The sequence below is a fragment of the Mobula hypostoma genome, chromosome 23 (assembly GCF_963921235.1).
Source record: "Mobula hypostoma chromosome 23, sMobHyp1.1, whole genome shotgun sequence".
Taxonomy (NCBI): domain Eukaryota; kingdom Metazoa; phylum Chordata; class Chondrichthyes; order Myliobatiformes; family Myliobatidae; genus Mobula; species Mobula hypostoma.
The window spans coordinates 20,462,090-20,484,299 of record NC_086119.1 but is presented as its reverse complement, the minus strand read 5'-3'; the positions used below and the strand labels follow the sequence as shown (position 1 = coordinate 20,484,299).

General features: G+C 37.7%; 1 protein-coding gene across 10 annotated transcripts in view; it reads left to right on the top strand.

Moving 5' to 3' along the window:
* git1 (G protein-coupled receptor kinase interacting ArfGAP 1) overlaps positions 1 to 22,210 on the top strand; it is a 233,902-nt gene that overhangs the window by 138,489 nt on the left and 73,203 nt on the right. For all 10 annotated transcript variants that reach the window (XM_063031299.1, XM_063031294.1, XM_063031292.1 and 7 more), the window contains 4 exons: positions 2,528 to 2,614; positions 4,834 to 4,964; positions 6,530 to 6,624; positions 9,561 to 9,603. In XM_063031299.1, the coding sequence (XP_062887369.1) occupies positions 2,528 to 2,614; positions 4,834 to 4,964; positions 6,530 to 6,624; positions 9,561 to 9,603 (356 nt within the window). The remainder of the gene's footprint in view (positions 1 to 2,527; positions 2,615 to 4,833; positions 4,965 to 6,529; positions 6,625 to 9,560; positions 9,604 to 22,210) is intronic.

Sequence of the window (22,210 nt, the reverse complement as noted above, 5' to 3'; positions counted from 1 at the left end):
CCTGGATGTCTACATCTGCAGGAAGTGCATCCAACTGCTGCTCCTGACTAACAAGGTCAAGGAGCTGGAGCCAGATGAGCTGAAAGGTTGTAAGGGGCAGAAAGCCTTGTTAGATTTAAACACATACAAAGAGAACTTAAAGGCTTTGCCTACAGTACTCTGCACCAAGAATGTGAAGGTAGGGATAGGTTGGTAGCTTCTTCGACCAGCATGGACTTGGCCAACCAAATGGCTGTCACTTATGCTGTAAATTTGCTCTGATTCTATGAATTTTTAAAAAAAATTTACCAATGTTTTACCTGGTTCTCAACAGCGTAATACCTATAAGATTGTACAATCTTATATGTATATAATATACTAGAATCACGATAATGAGGGAGTCCTATAAGGTATAAGTAGAAATTCGTGATGAAATATGCCAGGGAATGTACTTTCTCAAAAGAAACTTGAAAGTCATCAGAATCAGGTTTATTATCACTGAGGTATGTCGTAAAATGTTTTTTTTATGGCAGCAGTACAGTGCAAGACAAAATTACAATAAAAATGCAAAAAAGGAATAGTGGGCTAACTAAATTATAAATCTCGTTAGACTGCAATGAATAAGCAAGTGTTAGTATTTAAAACTTATGAAAATGAGAAATGTTTGCATTTCTAGAAATCTATCTTGCGGTCCATTTTTCTGTATTTGATCACATTAATTCTTGGGAAAATATATTAATTTAAGCCTATTTTGCTGTCTACAATTAACACTTTTCCCCTGATTTTATAAAAAGTTTTAAATTTCCATATTTATATCGGAGTAACACCAGAGGATAATTAAAACTGTCGAGAGGATCCCTCTGCTCCCCACCCCCTATTTGTGACATCTACCAGGAGCATTACATGCAAAAGTCCCAAAGCATTATTGAGGATCCTTACTAACCATCCCAGAATCTCTCTGACCCACTACTGTCAGGAAGGAGGTACAGAAGCATCAGGACTTGGGCTGCCAGACTGGGTAACAACTTCTTCCCATAGGCTGTGAGAGTAATGAATACCCTGCCACCACTGACATCTTGGTACTCGGACAGCAAGCTGTTTACTGTTTATCTGTGCTACGCACTAAATGCATTTTGAATTATATTTTATTAACTTGTGTATAATAGTATTTTGGTTTTATGTGGTGTGTGATATATATTTTGTGGGTGCACTGTGGTTTGGGGGAACGTTGTTGGATATGCGTACAGTCTGATGACAATAAACTTGAACCAGTACTCAAGTAACATCAATGCTGGACTCACAACACGCTGGAGGAACTCAGCAGGTCAGGCAGCATCCGTGGAAAAGATCGGTTGACGTTTCGGGCCGGAACCCTTCGTCAGGACTGTAGGGGGAAGGGGCAGAGGCCCTATAAGGAAGGTGGGGGGAGGGTGGGAAGGGGAAGGCTGGTAGGTTCCAGGTGAAAAGCACAATGGGTAGTAGAAGGAGGCGGAACCATAAGGGAGGTGATAGGTAGCTGGGGGAGGGGGAAGAGTGAAATAGGGATAGAGGAAGGGAGGGGGAGGGAATTACCAGAAGTTGGAGAATTCTATGTTCATACCAAGACTATTGACTATTCCCTTTTCCCCTGTTAAACAACTCTGTACAGGATTTCCCGGTTGCTACCCACTTCAGCTCTGCTTCACATTCCCATTCAGATATGTCCATACATGGCCTCCTCTACTGCCATGACGAGGCTAAACTCAGGTTGGAGGAGCAACACCTCATATACCTTCTAGGTAGTCTCCAGCCCCTTGATATGAACATAGAATTCTCCAACTTACAGTAATTCCCTCCCTCTCTCTTCCCCTATCCCTATGTCACTCTGCCCCCTCCCATTGTGTTTTCCCTATTCTTTCTTCACCTTTCCTGCCTATCACCTCCCTGCCTCCCTTCCCCTACCCCTTTATCTTTCCCCTTACTGGTTTTTCACCTGGAACCTATCAGCCTTCTTCCCACCCTCCCCCCACCTTCATTATAGGGCCTCTGCCCCTTCCCCCTACAGTCCTGACAAAGGGTTCCGGCCCGAAACATCAACTGATCGTTTCCACGGATGCTGCCCGACCTGCTGAGGTCCTCCAGCGTGTTGTGAGTTTGCTTTGACCCCAGCATCTGCAGATTATTTTGTGTTTACATCAATGCTGGAAATGGGATGTGTTTATTAAAACCAAATTATTACAGGTACTGAAAATCTAGAATAAACAATGAATATGCTGAGCAAGTAAGGCAGCTTATGTGGAGAGAGAAACTGTTGGTATAAAAAGCAATGAAATTACTTAAGAAATAAAAAAATATTTTAAAAATCTTAAGACTAAGAGGAAGTCATAAGTCTCTTTGTTAATTTAAACTAACTTGCCAATCTGATGCAGTGTTTATAATTTGGATATATAAATTTACAAATGTGTATCCTACCATAACAGAGTATTAATATTTAACCTATGACTCTTATTTATCTGTAAAATGTCACTGGATTATCATTACTCTAATTTGTGTATTTGTCTTGCATCAGCAATTGCACTCCAGTGTACGAACAGGGAATTTGGAGACGTGTATCAGGCTACTCTCCCTGGGAGCACAGGCCAATTTCTTTCATCCGGTAAAGTTCATTGTGGAATTTGTTTTCCATGATTCATAGTATTCTATAATATTTGTTCAGTATAAAACTATAGTGAATCAGTCAACATCACAAAGAAAAAAATACTGAAAGATACCTTCCAACGTATTAATATTTTCTTGTTCAGGTACCGATGGTCTCTTTTGCATTTGTTTTATTTTCGATTTCATTTCACTTGACTTTGATTTTAGAATTAGCAATAAAATCAATACATTATTTTATATCATCCCTTTGCTGTTAGCAACTTTTAGTTAGTAAAGGATTCAGTTCCTGAGCGCTCACTGATCATCAGCAGTCCGCTCACACCATACTTAAATTGTTTGCAGAGAGCCACTTCCACTAGTCTGAAGCATCTTGAACTCCAACAGCTTGATCTGACTGATGGTAGGACTCCTGGCAGCACAGCAAGGAGCCTTGGTCCCTCAATAAAGCATCCTTAAAAGCTTTGGCAGATCCCATCCTGCAATTTTGCCTGCAGTCAAAATGTGTGAGGGTATTTTTTTATATATAAATCTCGAGGGGTGGGAGGGTAGGGGGAGAAGTAACATCTATCCCCCTTCTCTCCCTAATCCACAGCCCGATAAACCCTATCAAAATCATTGAGGTTCTTGGATCCTGCTCAGGCGTGAGATCAAAGTGATTTTCTTCAGCATTACTTGCAGGGAATCTAAACAAGCCTGGACTCTAGGGTGGAAACAATGAGTGTTTGCTAGTGAGAGTGAACTTTGAATTTGGCATTCTAAATTTGTTATTAAATCCAGGACCTGCATGTTTGTCTGGAGATTTCTAACGTGTTTGAATAATTGTCTGCCAGCATAAGGCAGAGCCAGGTCACTTGCTTTTCAGTAAAACATTTTCAGTATACATTTTAATTTTCAGTCAAGCAGCAGTCTTTGAGCAGTCTAGATCCAATGGTAGAATTGCTCTTAAGTTCATAATAAACTAAAAAAGAAAAAAAAGTTTTATAGCAAAATAATAATTCATTTGTCTTAAATCTGCTGCAAATCAGTTGAGCTTAATTCTTGGTTTAAAGGTCAGCTCAAATCCTTATGCCAGATATATATTTTCTTACCGTCAAGTTGTGCCAGTTCCTCATCGGACTCTTCTGATTTCCTCCCATATCTCAAGGTACCAAAAATATCAGAATAATTTAAAATTCTAAATTGAGGTATTAGTATATTATATAAAGTTTTAGAAAATATTCTGTATGGGTATATTCAAAGTAAGTCATTCTGTTCAAAATGGAGCATTTCTGTATGTTTTATCCATATTTTGTAAGACGTCTGATTTTTGAATAACAAAAAATGCCTTGCAGTAGTGAAGTTTGTAATTTTATATGCAAACTAATGGTTACTTCTATATAACATATTTACCACTGTTCTCTGAAAACTGCAAAAATGGTTCCAGAAATTTCAATGACTATTTTATGAACAAAGTTGTTGGGCTTCTGCTCTATTAGCATAGTCAATCCTGATCAAATCTAAACACATTTCCACAATTGACATCTGGATTTCAGTAGTGATGAACATGGAGTGATTAAGGCACAGTCTGTTCCTGTATTTGCTCTTTGGTATGGTCATCTAGTTAAGTTAATTCCACATAGTCCTATTAAATTAACCTTTTAAAGTTTAATTCTATTTCGAAACTTGTATGCACCATCTTAGGTGCATTTCATTGGCCCTAAACGTGCTTCAACTAAATTTAATTAACATTGTCTTACAGACTGACTTTATCATTTATGTGGTACGGTGACTATTGGGCTGTTATGGGAATAGCAATTTTATTTACATAAATATGTTATGATAATTGCTTTGATTTTTGAGTTGATTATCAGAGTAAAAGCCTCTCCTTGACTGCTGAAGTGCCTTCAACCTTTTGTCAAGCACTCCTTGAATCAAGTGTGACATTTCCACATGCATCTGCTTTGTGTTGAATGGCATTGATAATATTTCAGTAATTTTTTTCAAATTTAGTCTTTTTTTTATTCTGAGAAGTTGACTTCCAAGTGCTGCTTGGAGAACATAGTTTTTACTTCCTCAGTCCTGTGTAAGATGCTGCAAAATGTTTCATGGGATGACGTCAACTGCTGAATCTGTGCATGCAGCTTTAAAAATGAAGCAATTCTTTAAGTAAGCCAGTATAGTAGTTCTTGTTTACTTTTTAAAAATAAAATTAAATAGTTTTGATTTTCTACTCTTTAGGAGAAAGGTACCACTCCCTTGCATGTAGCTGCCAAAGCGGGACAAATACATCAAGCTGAACTTCTGGTTGTTTATGGTGCAGATCCTGGAGCACCTGATGTCAATGGTAGAACGCCAATAGATTATGCCCGGTCAGTGGAGTGGAACAAATATCCTCAATTATTACACACTTATGTCATGCTTAACTTGATGCCATAATATATTGCTCTTTTTTTATGAAGTAGATTTAGAATGACTGTTTATTGGAACTGCATTAAAGATATGGGAAAGGAACAACAATGCTGTTGGAAACTGCTTTCCATAGCCCTTTTAGAGATTGTACTGTTGTGTATATTTTACTAAATTCTGTCTAATGCTTTTGCAATAGAAATAGTTTAGTCAGAAAACATTATTATGGAAGTTTCATTATAGGTTCTTTATGAAATTGTGTTCATTGAAATCCCGAAGTTTTTGCCCTTCACACTTAGGAGAAACAACACTGACTTATTACAGTATAACAAAACTCTGGTCAGGAACAAAAGCCCATTGGAAGTCATAGTTTGGCAGAATCGAAAAATGATACTGCTTTTAAGAGCACACTGTTCCTTCAATATAGACGTCAGTACTCTTCGTACAAAAGCAATTCTTTAACATGGGGCAGAAGAAAGTGGGAATGACAGCCATTCATAGTCTGCTTTGCCTTAGTATTTTTCAGATTAGAGGTCTTCTGTACTGCCGAAATGAAATTACTATTGTTTGATTGTAAAGGCTCTTACCTTAGAGGTTAAGACCCCCTTTAATTTAGATACTATGAACCTATTGTTTAATGGCACCACTTGGATCAATGCCAATGTTGACTTACCTGTGGGTTATTTGAGTTTTCCAAAAAAGTTTAGGATAGACACAGAGCCTGTTTTCTATAATTATGTAAAAACATCTTGAAAACTCCATACAATTCAGGTTACTTTCATTTGAAATCCTTATTTTAGCATGATCCAGAAGTTAAACTGATCAGTCAGCATCTGGAATTAAATTAGATTGGCTCTAGAACTAACTCATCTTGCATTCTTTGGCCATATTTCAAGCATGTTGTTGCTTCTGGATTTCTGGCATTTTCTAAATTTTATAGAAAGATAAACTAGTTCTGCATGATGGTTTAACTAATAACCTATATATAGTACTGTGCAAAAGTCTTTGGCACATGTAAAAAAAAATCTGTAAAACGAAGATGCTTTCAAAAATAATGAAATGGAACGTTTCTAAATATCAAATAAATACTATAAAGAGCAGTAAGCAGTAAAAGAACACACTAAATCAAATCAATATTTGGTGTGACTACACTTTGCCTATAAAACTGCATCAATACTTTTAGGTACTGTATTGTGCAGTTTTATAAGAAAATCAGCTGGTAGTTTGTTCCAGGTATCTTGGAGAACTTGCCACATTTCTGCAGACTTTGACGGTCTCACTTGCGTCTGTCTCTCCAGGTAATCCCAGACAGTCTCTGAGTTAAGATCAGGACTCTTTTGAGGCCGTACCATCTGAAACCATATAAAAGATTTATGGTGCCCAAGACTTTTTCATAGTAATGTATAATAAGTTTATTTTATGTCAAAAATTAAACCTTACGTTGTATATTTAATGTACAGAATCTAAACCCATGAGCTCTTGTTCTTGTGTTCCTTTGGCTAATTATGACTTTTTAAAAATCTTGTAGACAAGCAAATCACCATGAGCTTGCTGACAGACTGGTAGAGTGTCAATATGAGCTTACGGACAGATTAGCATTTTATCTTTGTGGGCGGAGGCCAGGTAAGTAATTTCTACAAAATCATCTGAAGTCTACTATTTATGAATATGGCTATTAGATAACTGTGTGGAACACTAAAGATCCTTCTGTTCTTGGTATAGTAATTCATTTGCTCATATTATACAAAGACAAATTCATCTCTTTATTCCAAAAAATGACTAATAAGTTGTAGATTCAACCTTTAGCTGTATCCAAGTTTCATCTGATTGTTTAAGAGGATCCGCTCCGCTAATTTCATTGCTTCCAAACTATCATCTAGCATGGTTCTTGGAATTCATTTACAGGATGTGAGCATTGCTGATAAAGCTGGCATATGTGTATTTTCGAACTGAACTGGCTATTTCAGAGGTGCATTTAAGAGTCAACAGCCTTGCTTGTAGATATTTTTGCAAATTAACCATAGTGAGAATAGTAGATCTTCACCCCGAACCATTAGTGCACCATCTTGTTTTGTTTGTGATCAGGTACTTTTAAGACACCCATTCCTGATTCCATGTTCATTAAATTTCACCTTAAGTTCCCAAACTGCAGATACAGAGTTTGATCATGAGCCTAGGATCTTTAGTCCAACAACAGCCACCATACGTATATCATACTCCTGAGGTTTTATTAAGCAGTTACTTTGAGGGCAGAAAAAGCTTCTTAATGGGTGTTAGAAGTATTTTGCAGATGAATGTAAGAAAAATTGCATGTAGAATCCTAAAGATGAATTTGAATTTAAGTGATTGCACAACCCCTCTTCAATGACCACCAATACATTTCTGGAAAGTATCTTGAGCATAGCTTATAGTTACCACTTGAGGTAAATCAGAGCCATGCTGCAATACTTACAGGGTGAACTTGCAGTATCTAGAAAATCTTGTCATTACCCATCTTATGATTGTTAGCACTCAGATTACTAGTTGTTGAATTGTATCAAAGGCATATTCAATTTCCGGTCATTGTCACATTGAGTCCCGATCTCCCGTGATTACCTCTGACCTTGTATCTTCCATAACAGTCAAGTCTTATAACAAAACTGAGACACCTTTATGAGAAGCTGCATTTTTCAAGTCACTGGTTCTACTTGTTGTGGCATGAGGAGCTATCTTCAATGAAAGGTGTGAGATTCAATTTCTCAATTTAAAAAAAACACTTCAGAATCAGTGGAAAACAAGATGGCAGAATGCATTATCTCATTATACTTTAATCTCTTGTGATGTGATTTAGTTTATTAAAATCACCAACAGTGAAAATATTACATTTGGCAGGTTATCTTGTGAATTTTGGTTAAATTCCCTGAAACAATTCATCCATAATATTGAAATGTTTTAAAATTTGCATAAAATTGATTAGCTTTACCTGGAGAGGCTGAGAGTTACAAAATACGGTTTACACTAGGAAATTGAGAGCTATGACAGAGAATCCTTTGCACTTTTCAAATTGTCTCCTGAGCTTTCAAAGCCTCATCCCTAACTACTACAGGGTTTATGAGGAGTGTGATGGGAGACTTAATTATCATATGGACTTTGCAATAATATTAGGAGAGCTTATTACCGTATTGGATAGATCTCTCCACTTGTTTGACATGCTGACAGATCAGATTTCCGCTCCTACTCGCACCCTCCCCCAGCGACTATTCCTGAAGTCCTTGTTAGACTTTGATTGGAGCATATACAATCTTCAAAAGACACTGCTGCATCCTGCCCTAGTTATGTGAACATCACCTTTCAGCAGGGCAACTTCCACATCTGCAAAGGCAGAATTGCTATTACTTCCATCTTTTCCCATGTTGTTGATATTGCAGATTGACTTTTGCTGTTATTTTGATGGTGTTGTAAATATCCTGGATCAGGTCAGGTCATTCGTCTGAGCGCTGCTGGTACCGTGTGACCCAGTACTACCTGTCGCATGGTCAGGTGGTCGACAACTAAACCAGTTGCCCTGCCAGGCTTGCCTGGTGAGGAGGGTGGCTAGACACCCTACAGGATGAAAAACAAGACCTGTCAAAGGGCGGATAAACCCTCTCGTAGGGTCAACGGCCATCCAGCAAACACGTGCCGTGAAGCGCGGAAAGGGCATCCCTTGCATTGAAGCTTGGTCTGGCCGTTCACTGCAACAGAACTTCCCCCAGCCATCTTGGACCCCACCATGCGGCTGGATCCGGGAGGGGATGTCGAGAGGGTGGGTCTGTACCTGTGCAACCCCCTACTCACCTAAAATCCATTCACGCACACACTGTTCCTTTCTGAGGAGTGGTATCAACCCCACTAACTAACTGAAAGGAACCATTATCGTCCTATGGGATGGATAGCCAGAGAGAGAGCAATATCCTGAAGTTTTCTACACATCATCCTACAGGGCCATCACCAGCATAAGGACTACAGCAGTTTTAAAACCAAAATCCATCAGTACCTAGTAGCAAGCAGAAATAAACAGTTTTGTCTTCAAAGAGCACTTTGAGAACAATTCTTTGAAAAACAGCTGCAATAAATGCATCCTTAGAGTCAACATGAAACAGAACACACTTAGTTCTGGGACATGCAAATTACAAAAAAACAAACATTTGTGTTGTAACAAACTTAATATTAAATCAGCTCTTATGAATGACAACTTTATCAAAATTTTGTCTAGCATCTTGCTGTAAGAATCTGTACAGTAGATTATAAGTTGCAGCAATTTACTGAAGTTTTGGCCAAATGAGTCAAATATCTTAAGATAAAATTAACATGGCTGCGATCTTTTTAAAATAGACCCCTATTTTGATGTTTAGTAATTGTATATGTTGAACAATCTGCTTCAAGAGCAGTGGGAAATGCTATTTGGTTTTCACTGAACCTGAAAATCGGTATATTTCTCCAAGGATTCTTTGCTCCAGCACCAAATAGACACTTTTATATAGGCATTGCCCTTGGTGCATTGTTATCTCTACATTGTTTTTATTCTCCTTTTTCCATAGATCACAAAAATGGGCATTATGTCATCCCCCAAATGGCTGATAGGTGAGACTCCATCTTGCTTTATCTGTGAAAGATTAATAGTTAATTAAGAATGTATATGTTCACTCTCATTGATACAGATGCACTCATTTTCACAATACTAAAAATCTTATTTTGAGAGCTGATACCTTCTCTATGTTTTACTATTTTACCTTTTTTATTTTGCTATTTTCTATTTTACTTTGGTTTCATTTATGACCCTGTCTCAGAATTTTGTAAATCTGTTTCTTTTCTGGCCTCCACTATATTTTTATTCTAAATGTGGATTCTCACAATTGAATTTTGCAATGATTTTTTTTCAGATAAAATTGTACATAAATCTAGACATATTTGTATTTGGAAAACTCTGAAATTGCTGGTCATTGATCATTTTCTAATTGGTGCAGATAAGTTTCTCAGAATGGATTTCTTGATTACAGTGGTGCTGAAATTCTCAAAGCTTGCATATACAAGATGGTGGTGATAGAGGAAATTTTAATTTGTTTCCACACCTGATTAGTCATCACTACAATTTACCTGTTACCCTGCATAAAGAAAAGCATGTCAAATACATGCACATAAAAATGCACAGTTCTGATTTTCTTGTGGAAATCCATCAGTAGCTTTGACTGATTTGCTTGACTGGGGTTCTTTGTTCCATTCCTTGTCATATTAGTCTTGTTTATATAATACTTTGAAGTTCTGTAATTGTGCAGGTGATAATGTTGCAATCATACACTCAAACTGGCATACAATCCCTCAGACTTGTATGTATGTTATATTTTGGGGTAAGTAAATGCCAATTGTCCATCATATTATGTCGAAGTTTGTTCTTCTATATAGACTTTGGGTTTTGAGAATTATGATTCATCAGTGGTAGCCAAGTAAAAATTTATTCTAGATATACAGTACTATGCAAAAATGAGGCACATGTAGCTAGGGTACCTAAGACTTATCTACAGTACTGTAGTAATTTTATTTTTTCCATTGTACTGCTGTTTCCAAAAACAAAAGCAAATTTCATGACATATGTGAATGATAAACGTGATTCTGATGTGGGTTGCTATTGTGGACTGAGAGTGAGAAGGAGACAGGAAGAAGGGAAGCATAGTTGGAAAAGGGAGAAGAAAGCACCAGAGAGACATTCTGTAATGATCAATAAACCAATTGTTTGGAATGAAATGACTTTGCCTGGTGTTTCCAGGATGGGTGTATTTACACCCACGCCCCCACCCCCGACCCTGTCACTCCTTCATCGCCACCTGTCCCGCAGCGCTCCACCCTCGCCATTCCTAACATCCTTTGCTCCAACCAGATTTATAAACTTGCTCTCCGCTTCAAGTTGACAAATACTGTACTGTGCAAAAGTCTTAGGCACCCTAGCTATCTATACATGCCTAAAACTTTTGCACAATACTGTAATTTCTCATTTCAGCACATTTCTAGGTCATTACGCTAATCTGCAACACAGTATTTATATTCATAAAGCAAATGCTTTTATGAATAACTGCCATTTTGACCTCTGTGTTCTCATTCGGTGTGCTACCCTGTCTTCCATTCTCATTGTTTTGCTACTCCAGTCCTGTAAAAGAAGTGGAATTTTTATTTATGTAACTTTACAGCTACTTAAGTAAAATTCCACTTAATTTATTACAATTTAAAACTGTTTACTCCATATGGGTTGCGGGGTGGGAGGAGAGAAATCAGTAACATCTGTACAAGTATTAGTGATTTTGAGTATTCAGATTGTTTCCATCAAGGAGCTAGAAGGTGATTTTTGTTTTCAGTAGCTATGCAATAGTTCTCTTTTCAGAATTTTGCTTGACATTAGTCAACCTATCAATTAAATTTTCTCTGAATGCTTGCTTGTATAAAGTGTTATAGCACAACAATGCATTCTCCCAAAAGGTTCCCTGCCTATCTTTACTCCACATGAGTTTTTTCTTTTCCTTAGCTTATCCCCATCGCTATATTCTTCTATTCTTATCTTCCTTGTGAATAGTTTTGTATTTGAAATCCCTAAATCTATTCATATCATTCAGCACAGCTGTTCTAAATGCTAGTAAGCTCCACTTTAATCACTCACTATGAGAACTGTTTTCTCCCGAATTCCCTTTTGCACTGTTCTGACCATTATCTTTAAGTGGAAAGTGGTAAGGTTTCTCAACATCATTCCAAATGTTCTGATCTTTTAAATTTCAGTCTGATTATTTATATATCTTTCTGAAGAAAACAGGTCCAGCCAGTTCAGAATTTCCTGACATATACAACATCTACTGTATTTTATCTTTGCCCTCGCTAACAGTTCTACATCTTTCATAATATGACTAAAACACTTTACAACAGTTTAGCAAAGATGCTTTTTTTAAAAAATAACACTTATTTCAGTTTGTTCTCTGTAGAAATAAACTATTTTTTAAAAAAAGATTTTATTTGACCTGCTTATCTCCTTTAGTGTATTTGAATCATAGAAATGCATGCTTGGTGGCAGAAACTGATATTTTGTTTTAATTTTAAACCAGCCATCATACTTGATTTGGGAGCAGTAAAGCCATTCCAGTGAATGAAATCAAATCACAGCGTAATATTAATATTGTCTGTACCCGGCATCTAGGTCAAATCAGCTTTGCCCATGACATATATCATATTGATATATCATATCAATCATATCAGCTGATCACCCAAGTGTTGGTATTTTTAACAAGAAGAAAATTAATTAAAAGAGCCATGTTTAACCATGTAATTGCAAAATATATTTAATTGGACTTGTCACCTTTTCATACATATTAAACCTCTCCTTCTGAAGTTGTAATAGTTGTCTTTTAGGCACTTGGATAGTTTTGAAACAAATCTCAGTTTGCAAATAGTCTTTGTCCTTTGTTCAAATATTTGCTTTTAATTTGCAACAGTTAACCTCTAATTCTTCTGTTTTCAGTTAACATACCTTTTTTATTCTCTCCCCATTGCCATCAGTAACATCTGTAAACTAGTAAACCTGTCTCATAGCATCAACCTTGGTATTCTCAGCATTTTTGATATAATGTGGTTAGGAATGCAGGTTTTTATTTGGAAAACATGGCTTAACATTTTTCATACTTGATTTTACTTGACTGGTGTTCATTCTATTCTCTGCAAGCTGATGCTTTAAGATTTTCTGGAGTGACTAAATTTGATAAGAGATTTCATATTAAAATGGAGCTCCCAATCTAAGCATTTGTTTATTATAATTTGTTGTAGATGTTTTGAAACAATTCTGACATGTTTGTGTTTTATGGACCTTTGCTTCAAAGGTGTTACACTGTCATGGCAGTTGCTCTTTTATCGTGAGGGTAAATTATCCTGAAGATTTGCTGTTCAAAAGTGATCAGTTTGTAAATGCTCAATGCATTAATATACAAATACCAATACATAGTTGTTTAGTTTCTAATATTGTGAGTAGATTTTTAAATTATATAATACAATTATCAATGTACAATTCACATCTTAGCAGGAACACTTGAGAAGTTGTCTGTGTAACATGGAAACTTGGAGTTGATTGTCTCCATCTTCCTTACCTTTACCCTTCCTGTCTCATGGATATCAGGATCTGTGCTTCATATTGCTTCATACTTGGTGTGGCCAATGCTTGAAATGGCCATCACTAATTATCTTTGAGAAGGTGTGCTGATACCCTGTGCTGTTACAGAATTCCAATATTTTAGTTCCGGTGATAAATCATACTTCCCACTTCCTTCAAACCAAAGGTGTGGCCATGGGCACTCACTTGGGTCCTAGCTGTGTTTGCCTTTTTGTTGGCTACATTGAACAGTCTATATTCCAAGTCTACACTGGTATCACTCCCCGACTTTTCCTATGCTATATCAGTAACTGCATCAGTGCTGCTTCCTGTACCCATGCTGAGTCCAGCAACTTTATCAACTTTGCCTCCAACTTCCACCCTGCCCTCAAATTTACCAAGTCCATTTCAGACAACTCCCTCCCCTTTCTTGATCTCTTTGTCTCTGTCTTTGGAGACAGTCTATCCACTGATGTCTTTTATAAACCTACTGACTCTCACAGCTACCTAGACTATACCTCTTCCCACCCTATCACTTGTAAAAATACCATCCCCTTCTCTCAGTTCCTGCTGCTCCACCACATCTACTCTCAAGATGAGGCTTTTCATTCTAGAACGAATGAGATGACCTCCACCTTCAAAGGAAGGGGCTTTTCTTCCTCCAACATCAAAGCTGTCCTTTATTTTTTTCTTTCATTTCATTTCACCCCATCCTTCTGCTGCCCCATGAGAAATACAGTACCTCTTGTCCTCACCTATAACTCCACTAGTTTTATTTTTAAGCCTCCCATCTTCTTGCTTTGCCTACTCATCTTTTTTTTTCAGGTTCTGATGAAGGGTCTTGGTCCGAAATGTTGACTCTTTTCCATAGATACTGCCTGGCCTACTGAGTTCCCACAGCATTTTGTTTGTGATCCAGTGATACAATAGTATGCTTCCTCACGAGGATGATATTTGGCTTAAGAGGCAGACTGTAGGACCTTGAGTAGAGCTGTTGAAGTAGTACTGGGAAGTAAAACTTGTAGATAGTAAACTACAGTCATCTTGTTAAAGACAGTATGTTTAGGTGGGTGGTCATTGTCACATGGGCTGTTTGGTTAAAGATGGTGTTGACCTCTTGAATTTAAAAAAGAACACAATTCAAGCAAGTGGAGATTATCCTGTTGTTCACCTGTCTGCCAAGTAATCGCAAACCTGGAACTAAGGTGACTGGCTGGTTTGGTTCACTTTCTGTTTCATATGATCTGACTACAATTTTCCTTCTTCCCTCCTCAATACCAGCATCTCCTGAACCAATCAAAGGGTCTTGATAGGAAATTAATGATCACAGTGTCACAAGATGATGATCATTTCTGCTCTCTTTTTGGAAACGGTTATCGCCTGGGACTTCATGTTAGTTCGTGGTTCTATATTGTCTCATGCAGGCACCAACAGTCTCATTTATCTAAAGAGCGTAATAGGTAGAAGCAGTAAGTCATTTGGCCCTTAGAGTCTACTCTATTTAACAAAATCATAGCTGATCTCGTCATTATCTCAGCTCTGCATTCCCATATGTCCATGGTAGCTATTCATATATTATCAGAGATTTATCTACTTCTGCTTTAAAATGTACACACAGTCTAGCTTCCACTCCCATGAGGTAGAGTTTCAAAGGCTACATGATCCTGTGATCATGCTTGACTTGTTAAATAGCAAAATTCAAGATTGTTTAATGTCATTTCCAGTACAGAAAGGTTAAGGAGAACAAAATAATTGTTACTTCGGATCTGTTGCAACACAGAAAAAAAACAATAAGGTAATTCTTAAAAAACATAATAAATATAAATATATAAGACAGCCTGTATACAGTAATTGTATATCCATGAAGTAATGCTAGACACAGGAGTGTCTGTACGTGAGGTGACTGCCAGGAAATGATAAAGTAGTGATGATTGAGGGTGTGGAGGTGCTGCTCGGGCAAGGGAGCTGTTCTTGAGTCTGGTTGTCCTGGCGTAGATGCTACATAGCCTCCTTCCTTATGGGAGTGGGGCAAGCAGCCCACAAACAGGGAGGATGGGATCCTTCATGATGTTACTAGCTGTTTTATGGCACCTTTTTGTATATATGTTCTTCATGGCAGGTAGGCTGCAGCTGGGGATGCGTTGGACAGTTATGAATATCCATTTTGGAGTCTACGTTACCATTGCAGTGCAGTTTCTGTACAATTCAGTGACGTTGCTTGTTAGGGTGCTCTCTACGGTTCATCTGTAGAATGATGTGAGTATGGATGTCCAGCTCTCTTCAGGCTCAGAAAGCAGGGGTGTTTGAGCTTTCCTGCTTGTGTAGAATGTGTTCTGCAACCATGGGAGGTTGCACAAGATGTGTACTCGCAATAGTGTTGAGGATGAAGCGGAGGCAGGAACCGTTGTGCATCCTGACTACCTAAGGTTTGTTGGTTAGGAAGTTCAACACCCATTTGGACAGTGGTGCATTTAGGCTGAGGACTAGGAGTTTGTTCATTAAAGTCTGCGGGGCAATCATGTTGAGTGCTGAACTGAAATCCAGAAACAGCGCAATAACAGTCTAAACCTTAATCTCTGTCATGATGTGAAATATTTCAAAACAAGATCTCTAAGGCTTGACTTGTTATGTCAGTTAACATAGTTCTGTTGCCTCTGTTTGTCCAATGTGCTCAAAGGTGTCTCATTGCCTCGTTAGTTTCCAAATGATATCTCTTAAGTGACCTTCCATTGTGAGTTGGTAGCCTGTTCCCTTTCTTTCTTTTTAAATCTTTTTATTGAATAAGTATACAAAAAGGTAAGCCATAAAGGCACTAATACATTGTTAGAATATAATAAAATTACAGGAGATATTAATAAAAAAAAATGATACAATGTAATTTAAACATAACATACTAAGGTAACATAATAGTATACTAATTTTATATATTATATACCAATAGAGAAAAGGAAAAAAGAAACCCCAAAAAAAACCCACCGTGCAACTAAACTAAAAAGCAAAGCAAAGCAATGGGCTAACTTGGAACCAAGCAGAGTTAAAAAACTTAAAATCACGTCCTCAATCCCGACCTCCATTAAAAACAGTAAAAAAAAACAAGAAGGGTATATAAATATGGAGCAAAAAAAAGAGGAGAAAAAAAATTACATTAAATGAAAATATTGAATAAAAGATCTCCAGGTCTGTTCAAATTTAAGTGAGGAATCATAAAGATTGCTTCTAATTTTCTCCAAATTCAAGCATAATATCGTCTGAGAAAACCAAAAAAAGGTAGATGGAACATTGAGCTCTTTCCAATGTTGTAAGATACATCTTTTCGCCATTAAAGTAAGAAATGCAATCATTCTACGGGCTGAAGGAGAAAGATTACTGGAAATTTTAGGTAGTCCAAAGATAGCAGTAATAGGGTGAGGAGAGATATCTATATTCAATACCTTGGAGATAATATTAAAAATGTCTCTCCAAAAAGTTTCCAGAGTAGGACAAGACCAGAACATATGAGTTAAAGAGGCTATCTGCCCCAGACATCTATCACAAAAAGGATTAATATGAGAATAAAAGCGAGCTAATTTATCTTTGGACATATGTGCTCTATGAACAACTTTAAATTGAATTAGGGAATGTTTAGCACAAATAGAGGAAGTATTGACTAATTGTAAAATCTGCCCCCAGTCATCCACGGAAATGATAGACCTCAATTCCTGTTCCCAATCTACCCTAATCTTGTCAAATGGAGCTTTCCTAAGTTTCATAATAATATTATAAATCATAGCCGATGCACCTTTCTGACATGGATTAAGGTTAATTATAGTATCTAAAATGTATGTAGGAGGAAGCATTGGAAAAGAAGGAAGTATAGTACTTAGGAAATTTCTAACTTGTAGATATCTAAAAAAATGTATTCTTGATAAATTATATTTATTAGATAATTGTTCAAAAGACATAAGGGAACCATCTAAAAATAAATCCAAAAACCATGAAATACCCTTAACCTTCCAAATTTGAAAAGCACGATGCCTGTTCCCTTCAGCGGTATTATTTGTTTATGCATCTGTCTTTGTAATTTCAAGTCAAATTATTGTGTATTGTGAACAATTTGCAAGTCAATCCTTGTTTGTTTTGATGGCTACTATAGCATACACCTTATACACTCTGAGCATAGCTGTTTCTCCCTTACTGTAGAAAGGTGTGAGTTTGCAGTTATGACTTTGGCAGGCTTTTGCTTGACACATCTCTGAAAGAGCTCCTAATTTCAGTGCAAGTAAATAGCTCTTATTGAAAAAAAAAATTTCAATGTTGGCTAGACTGACCCACACTGGATTTGTTGAGTCCAAATCCAAACTCCAAAGCCTAGCACTAGGTGTCTTGATCATAGATACTAAGCAGTTTGCTTGGACGGTCAGGGTAATTAATGCACAAACACATTGCTCTGGGTCTGGACTTGTACTTTTACCAGCGTGGGATGTAGATTTTGTCTCCTAAAGGATACTTATGCAGCTTCTGTTTTTACAGCAATCTAGTTATTTCAGTATTGCCATGTTGGGCACAGGCTTCTTATTGAGATTACTCATCTAATTTTATTTTGAAAGATTAAATTTTAATACTGCTAAGGTTTTTTGATAAAATAGGATGGAAGTAACCTTCTGGCTTAATCATTCAGTGCATGTGAATATTAAGTAGTTATGGTTATATGCAATAAAAATGAGGTTCATTTGAAAAGTACTAGTGCAATGTTTGAACAAAATTCCATGCTGAAGGTCTGTAGAGGTGTAATTTATATATAGAAATGATTGGGTTTTAACAAGCTTATTCTTGCACCTGTAGAGGGTGCTGTGAGTATACATTTTGTATTATCAACACACCCTATAAAGCAATTTCCTTTTAATGTTGACATGTTTAAAGCGATGTGGTCGCATAGGTGGAATGAAGCCAGTTTGATTTTAATAGGGCTTCTTGAAACAAATCATAAGAGCACATCAGTCTGTGCACCAAAGGAAAGGATTATGGAATAATTTAAAAAAATCAAGAGCCACCTAAAATTATTGGAAACTGAGGAAAGGCACAAAAAATAAAATCGGGCACAAGCAAGAACTGCATGGGGAAAAAAAAAAGCATTATCCTGTGGCCATATTCATTACAGTTGCAGAATAAATTACCTGAGTGTGTCAAATTACCTGTTATTAAGTTAATATTTTTATTACTCTATGGATTATTCATAGCTGAATAGGGAACCAAAGTTGTAGAAGTAAAGAACATGTTTTGAGATTCAGCAGTAAAGCAAGAAGATATTTAAATACAGCATTTTAAAAATAAAAAAAGCCAACCTCTATTGTCCCATCTCATCTTTTCTCCGTGCCCTTATTCTTCATCTCACCTCCCAGGCTTTATTTCTCTCCCTTTTACCCTTAGCATTACAGGATAGTTTCCCCAAGGTGTCTTCAGGTACTGCTTAGAATTCGAGCATTAATACTCCTATTATTAGCGAAAGAACACAGTGAAGTCTGATTACTAAAGTAAAATTTTCTGATTCAAAATGAATTGCTAATTCAGAATTTTATTAGTACTGGCTAGAAGTGCCACATCCTCTGGTGTCATGTTGTACCTCAAAAAGTGAGCCCTCATTTAGAAAAGCGACTGTAATGAAAACTTTTAGACAGTTGTCTGGTTAACATATTGATCATCTGAGAAAAGGTTTTAAAAAAAAATTGAGAACAACCTAAAATTATTGAAAACATGAAGAAAGAAAAGTCATCCAAAATGACAACTGCATGAAGAAAAATATACACTGTCCTGTGGCAATATCCAGTGCGGTTCAAGTGATTCAGTTTATTATCAGAGAATGTATACAACCTGAAATACTGTCTTTGCAGACATCCACGGTAAACAGAACCTCAAAAGAATGAATGGCAGAAAAACATTAGCATCCCAAATTCCGTCTTTCCCCTACCCTGTACAAGTAGCCGCATCAAAGCATCAACCGTTGCAGAATATATATTACTTGATGCTTGAAGTGAGAGAAGATTGGTAGCTCAGGTTAGCTGCTTGTTTATAGAGTTGTTCACCAATCCTAGGTCACAGACGTTTCGCCACCAGCCACAATTGTGCATTGATGATGCACAACTGGTGATAAAATGTTTGCGACCTTGCCTCCAGGCTTGTCGAACAACCTTACAAGCAAAACGTTATTTGAGTGCACCTAATTACCCAACAGTAACAATTAAAACAGGATTTTTATTACTTTATGAGAATTCTAATGGTTCACATTGCCATAAACAAGATTTAATGTAATTACCTGGCTTAGAACTGCCTTTTCACCTTGGAGCCTACTTTTGATCCATTTCAATTACAATCGGTATTTAATATTACACTTTGGAGCATTCACAAAGGAAGGCACAAAAATATATTAAAATTGTGATATAAAAATTGTGAAACTAGTATGTTTGCATTTCAAATTCTCTGCTTCCTGCGGATCTTTGAAGATTTGATAGTGACCCTTGAATTAATATTTGCCAGCATCTTAAAAACTAATACAGTAAAGCTGGATAAACTAGCTGAGTTGGAACTTTGGTGCCAGACTGAGGATGTTTCTGAACTGCTGAACACTACTCCTATCACTCCAACACACTCTTCATTTGGTTTCTTTTTGTGTAAAGGGAGAGTATAACGGATTTTTCTGTAAACCGTGTCTTTAACGAGAGCATGGGGAGTAAAATCTGTTGTGCAGGAAATGGAGCCCAGGTCAGCAAAACAGAGGGTGGGAAGCCAAACCCAGTTGGGCCAGATGCAGAACCAAGAGGATTCTAAACAATGGAAGAGCAAATTAAATTGTAGAAAGATTGAACCTTGCATTAGATAACAACATCTATTGCTCCAATCAGTTATTTTTCCTCTAAGTAGACAGTCGAAATCCTCAACGTTTGCATGAATTTGCTGTAAGAACTACCTTGCTCGGTGACTATTAGATGAGGCATATCATAAAATAGATCAAGATCACCATGGTTTCCTTAAGGGGAAATCTTGCCTGACAAATCTGTTGGAATTCATTGAGGAAATAACAGAATAAACTAAAACATCTTAAAATGGACAAAAGACGTAGAGTCTATAGAAGTGAGACAAAACAACAGCGAGTGGAGTCTATGGAAGTGAGGCAAAGCAACAGCGAGGTCATGGACCACATACAGATTAGAGGAGGAGGGAGGTGTTTCCTGTCTTGAGGCACATTTGGGTGAATAAATCCACATGGCCTAACAAGATGTTCCTTTGGACATTGGGAGGTTAGTGCAGAAATTGCAGGAGCCCTAGGATTAGACAATAGCTAATGTTCCATTGTTTAAGAAAGGCTCTAAATGAGTCAGTAAATTACAGGCTTATGAGCCTGACATCACTAGTGGGAAAATTATTGGAAGGTATTTTAAGGGACTAGATATAAGGTTCGTCCATTGTCACCGATGAAGACCTCGACACCATTAGTACTTTTTACGAGGTCGAGTTGCTAGCTCGACACTCAACCCGGCACGGATGGAAAGCGTGCCCGGGAGCAGCCCGACTGGATTCGAACTTGGGAACCTTCGCTCCAGAGTCTGGCGCTGATGTCACTGCGCCATCAGCCGGCTTGATGGTGCCGAGACTAGTGCTTGATTTGGATTTAAGTGAAGGAGAGTTGCCCAGCATCAGCCTCACTCTCTCTTCCCAATTCCCATCTGGATCCAGTGACAAGACAGAGTCGAGGCAGCTGGAGATGGGACTAGGTGCAGTGGATGACCAGGACATCTTCTGTGTCTTGTCCTGCTCTACTCCACAACGCTTGCAGAGACCACCTTCTTTACCGTTGGACCTACCATTGGTCTCATCCGCTCAATCAGGACCAGATATATACAAACTATTTGGATAGACGGACTATTTCAGGAGAGTCAGCATTGCTTTGTGTATGGTAGGTAGTGTCTTAACCAAAGATACAAAGCTTTTCAAGGAAGTTACCAGGAAAGTTGAAGAAGTCAAGACAGTGGATGTTGTCTACATGGAATTTAGCAAAGTTTTTGAGGTCTCGCATGGGAGGTTGGTCAAGAAGGTTTAGTCGCTTAACATTCAAGATGAGGTAGTAAATTGGATTAGACATTGGCTTCATGGAAGAAGCCAGAGAGTGGTTGTAGATGGTTGCTTCTCTGACTGTAGGCCCGTCCTCAGTGGTGTGCTGCATAGATCGGTGCTGGGTCTGTTATTGTTTGTCACCTAAATCAACGTTCTAGCTAATGTAGTAAATTGAATCAGCAAACTTGTGTATGATACCAAGATTGGCAGCATAGTTGACAACGAGAAAAGCTATCAAAGCTTTGCAGCAGGATTTGGACCAGATGGAAAATGGACTGAAAAATGGCAGATGGAATTTAATGCAGACAAGTGAGATGTTGCATGTTGGGATGAGAAACCATGTAAAAATTTACACAATGAGCATTAGGGCACTGAGGAGTGCAGTAGAACAGAGGAAGCAGGGATTACGGATCCATAATTCCTTGAAAGTAGTGTCATAGGTAGGTAGGGTTATAAAGAAAGCTTTTGGTACATTGGCCTTCATAAATATTAACTACAGGAGTTGGGATGCTATGTTGAAGTTACATAAGATGGCAGTGAAGCTTATTTCGGAGTATTGTATGCAGTTTTGGTCACTTGCCTACAATAAAGATGTCAATAAGATTGAAAGAATATAAAGAAAATTTACAAGGATGTTGCCAAGTCTTGAAGACCTGAGTTATAGGGAAAGGTTGAATAGTTAGGACTTTATTCTCTAGAGCATAGGAGAATAAGGGGATGTTTGATAGAGGTACATAAAAATTTTGAGGGGTATAGATAGTGTAAATGCCAACGGCATTTTCCACTGAGGTTGGATGAGAGTAAAATTGGAGGCCATGGGTTAAGTGTGAAGGGTGAAATGTTTAATGCAGACATCTCCTCCATTTCCCGCACTTCGGCTCTCACCCCATCCTCCCGCCACCACAACGGGGACAGAGTTCCCCTTGTCCTCACCTACCACCCCACTAGCCTCCAGATCCAACACATTATCCTCCGCAACTTCCGCCACCT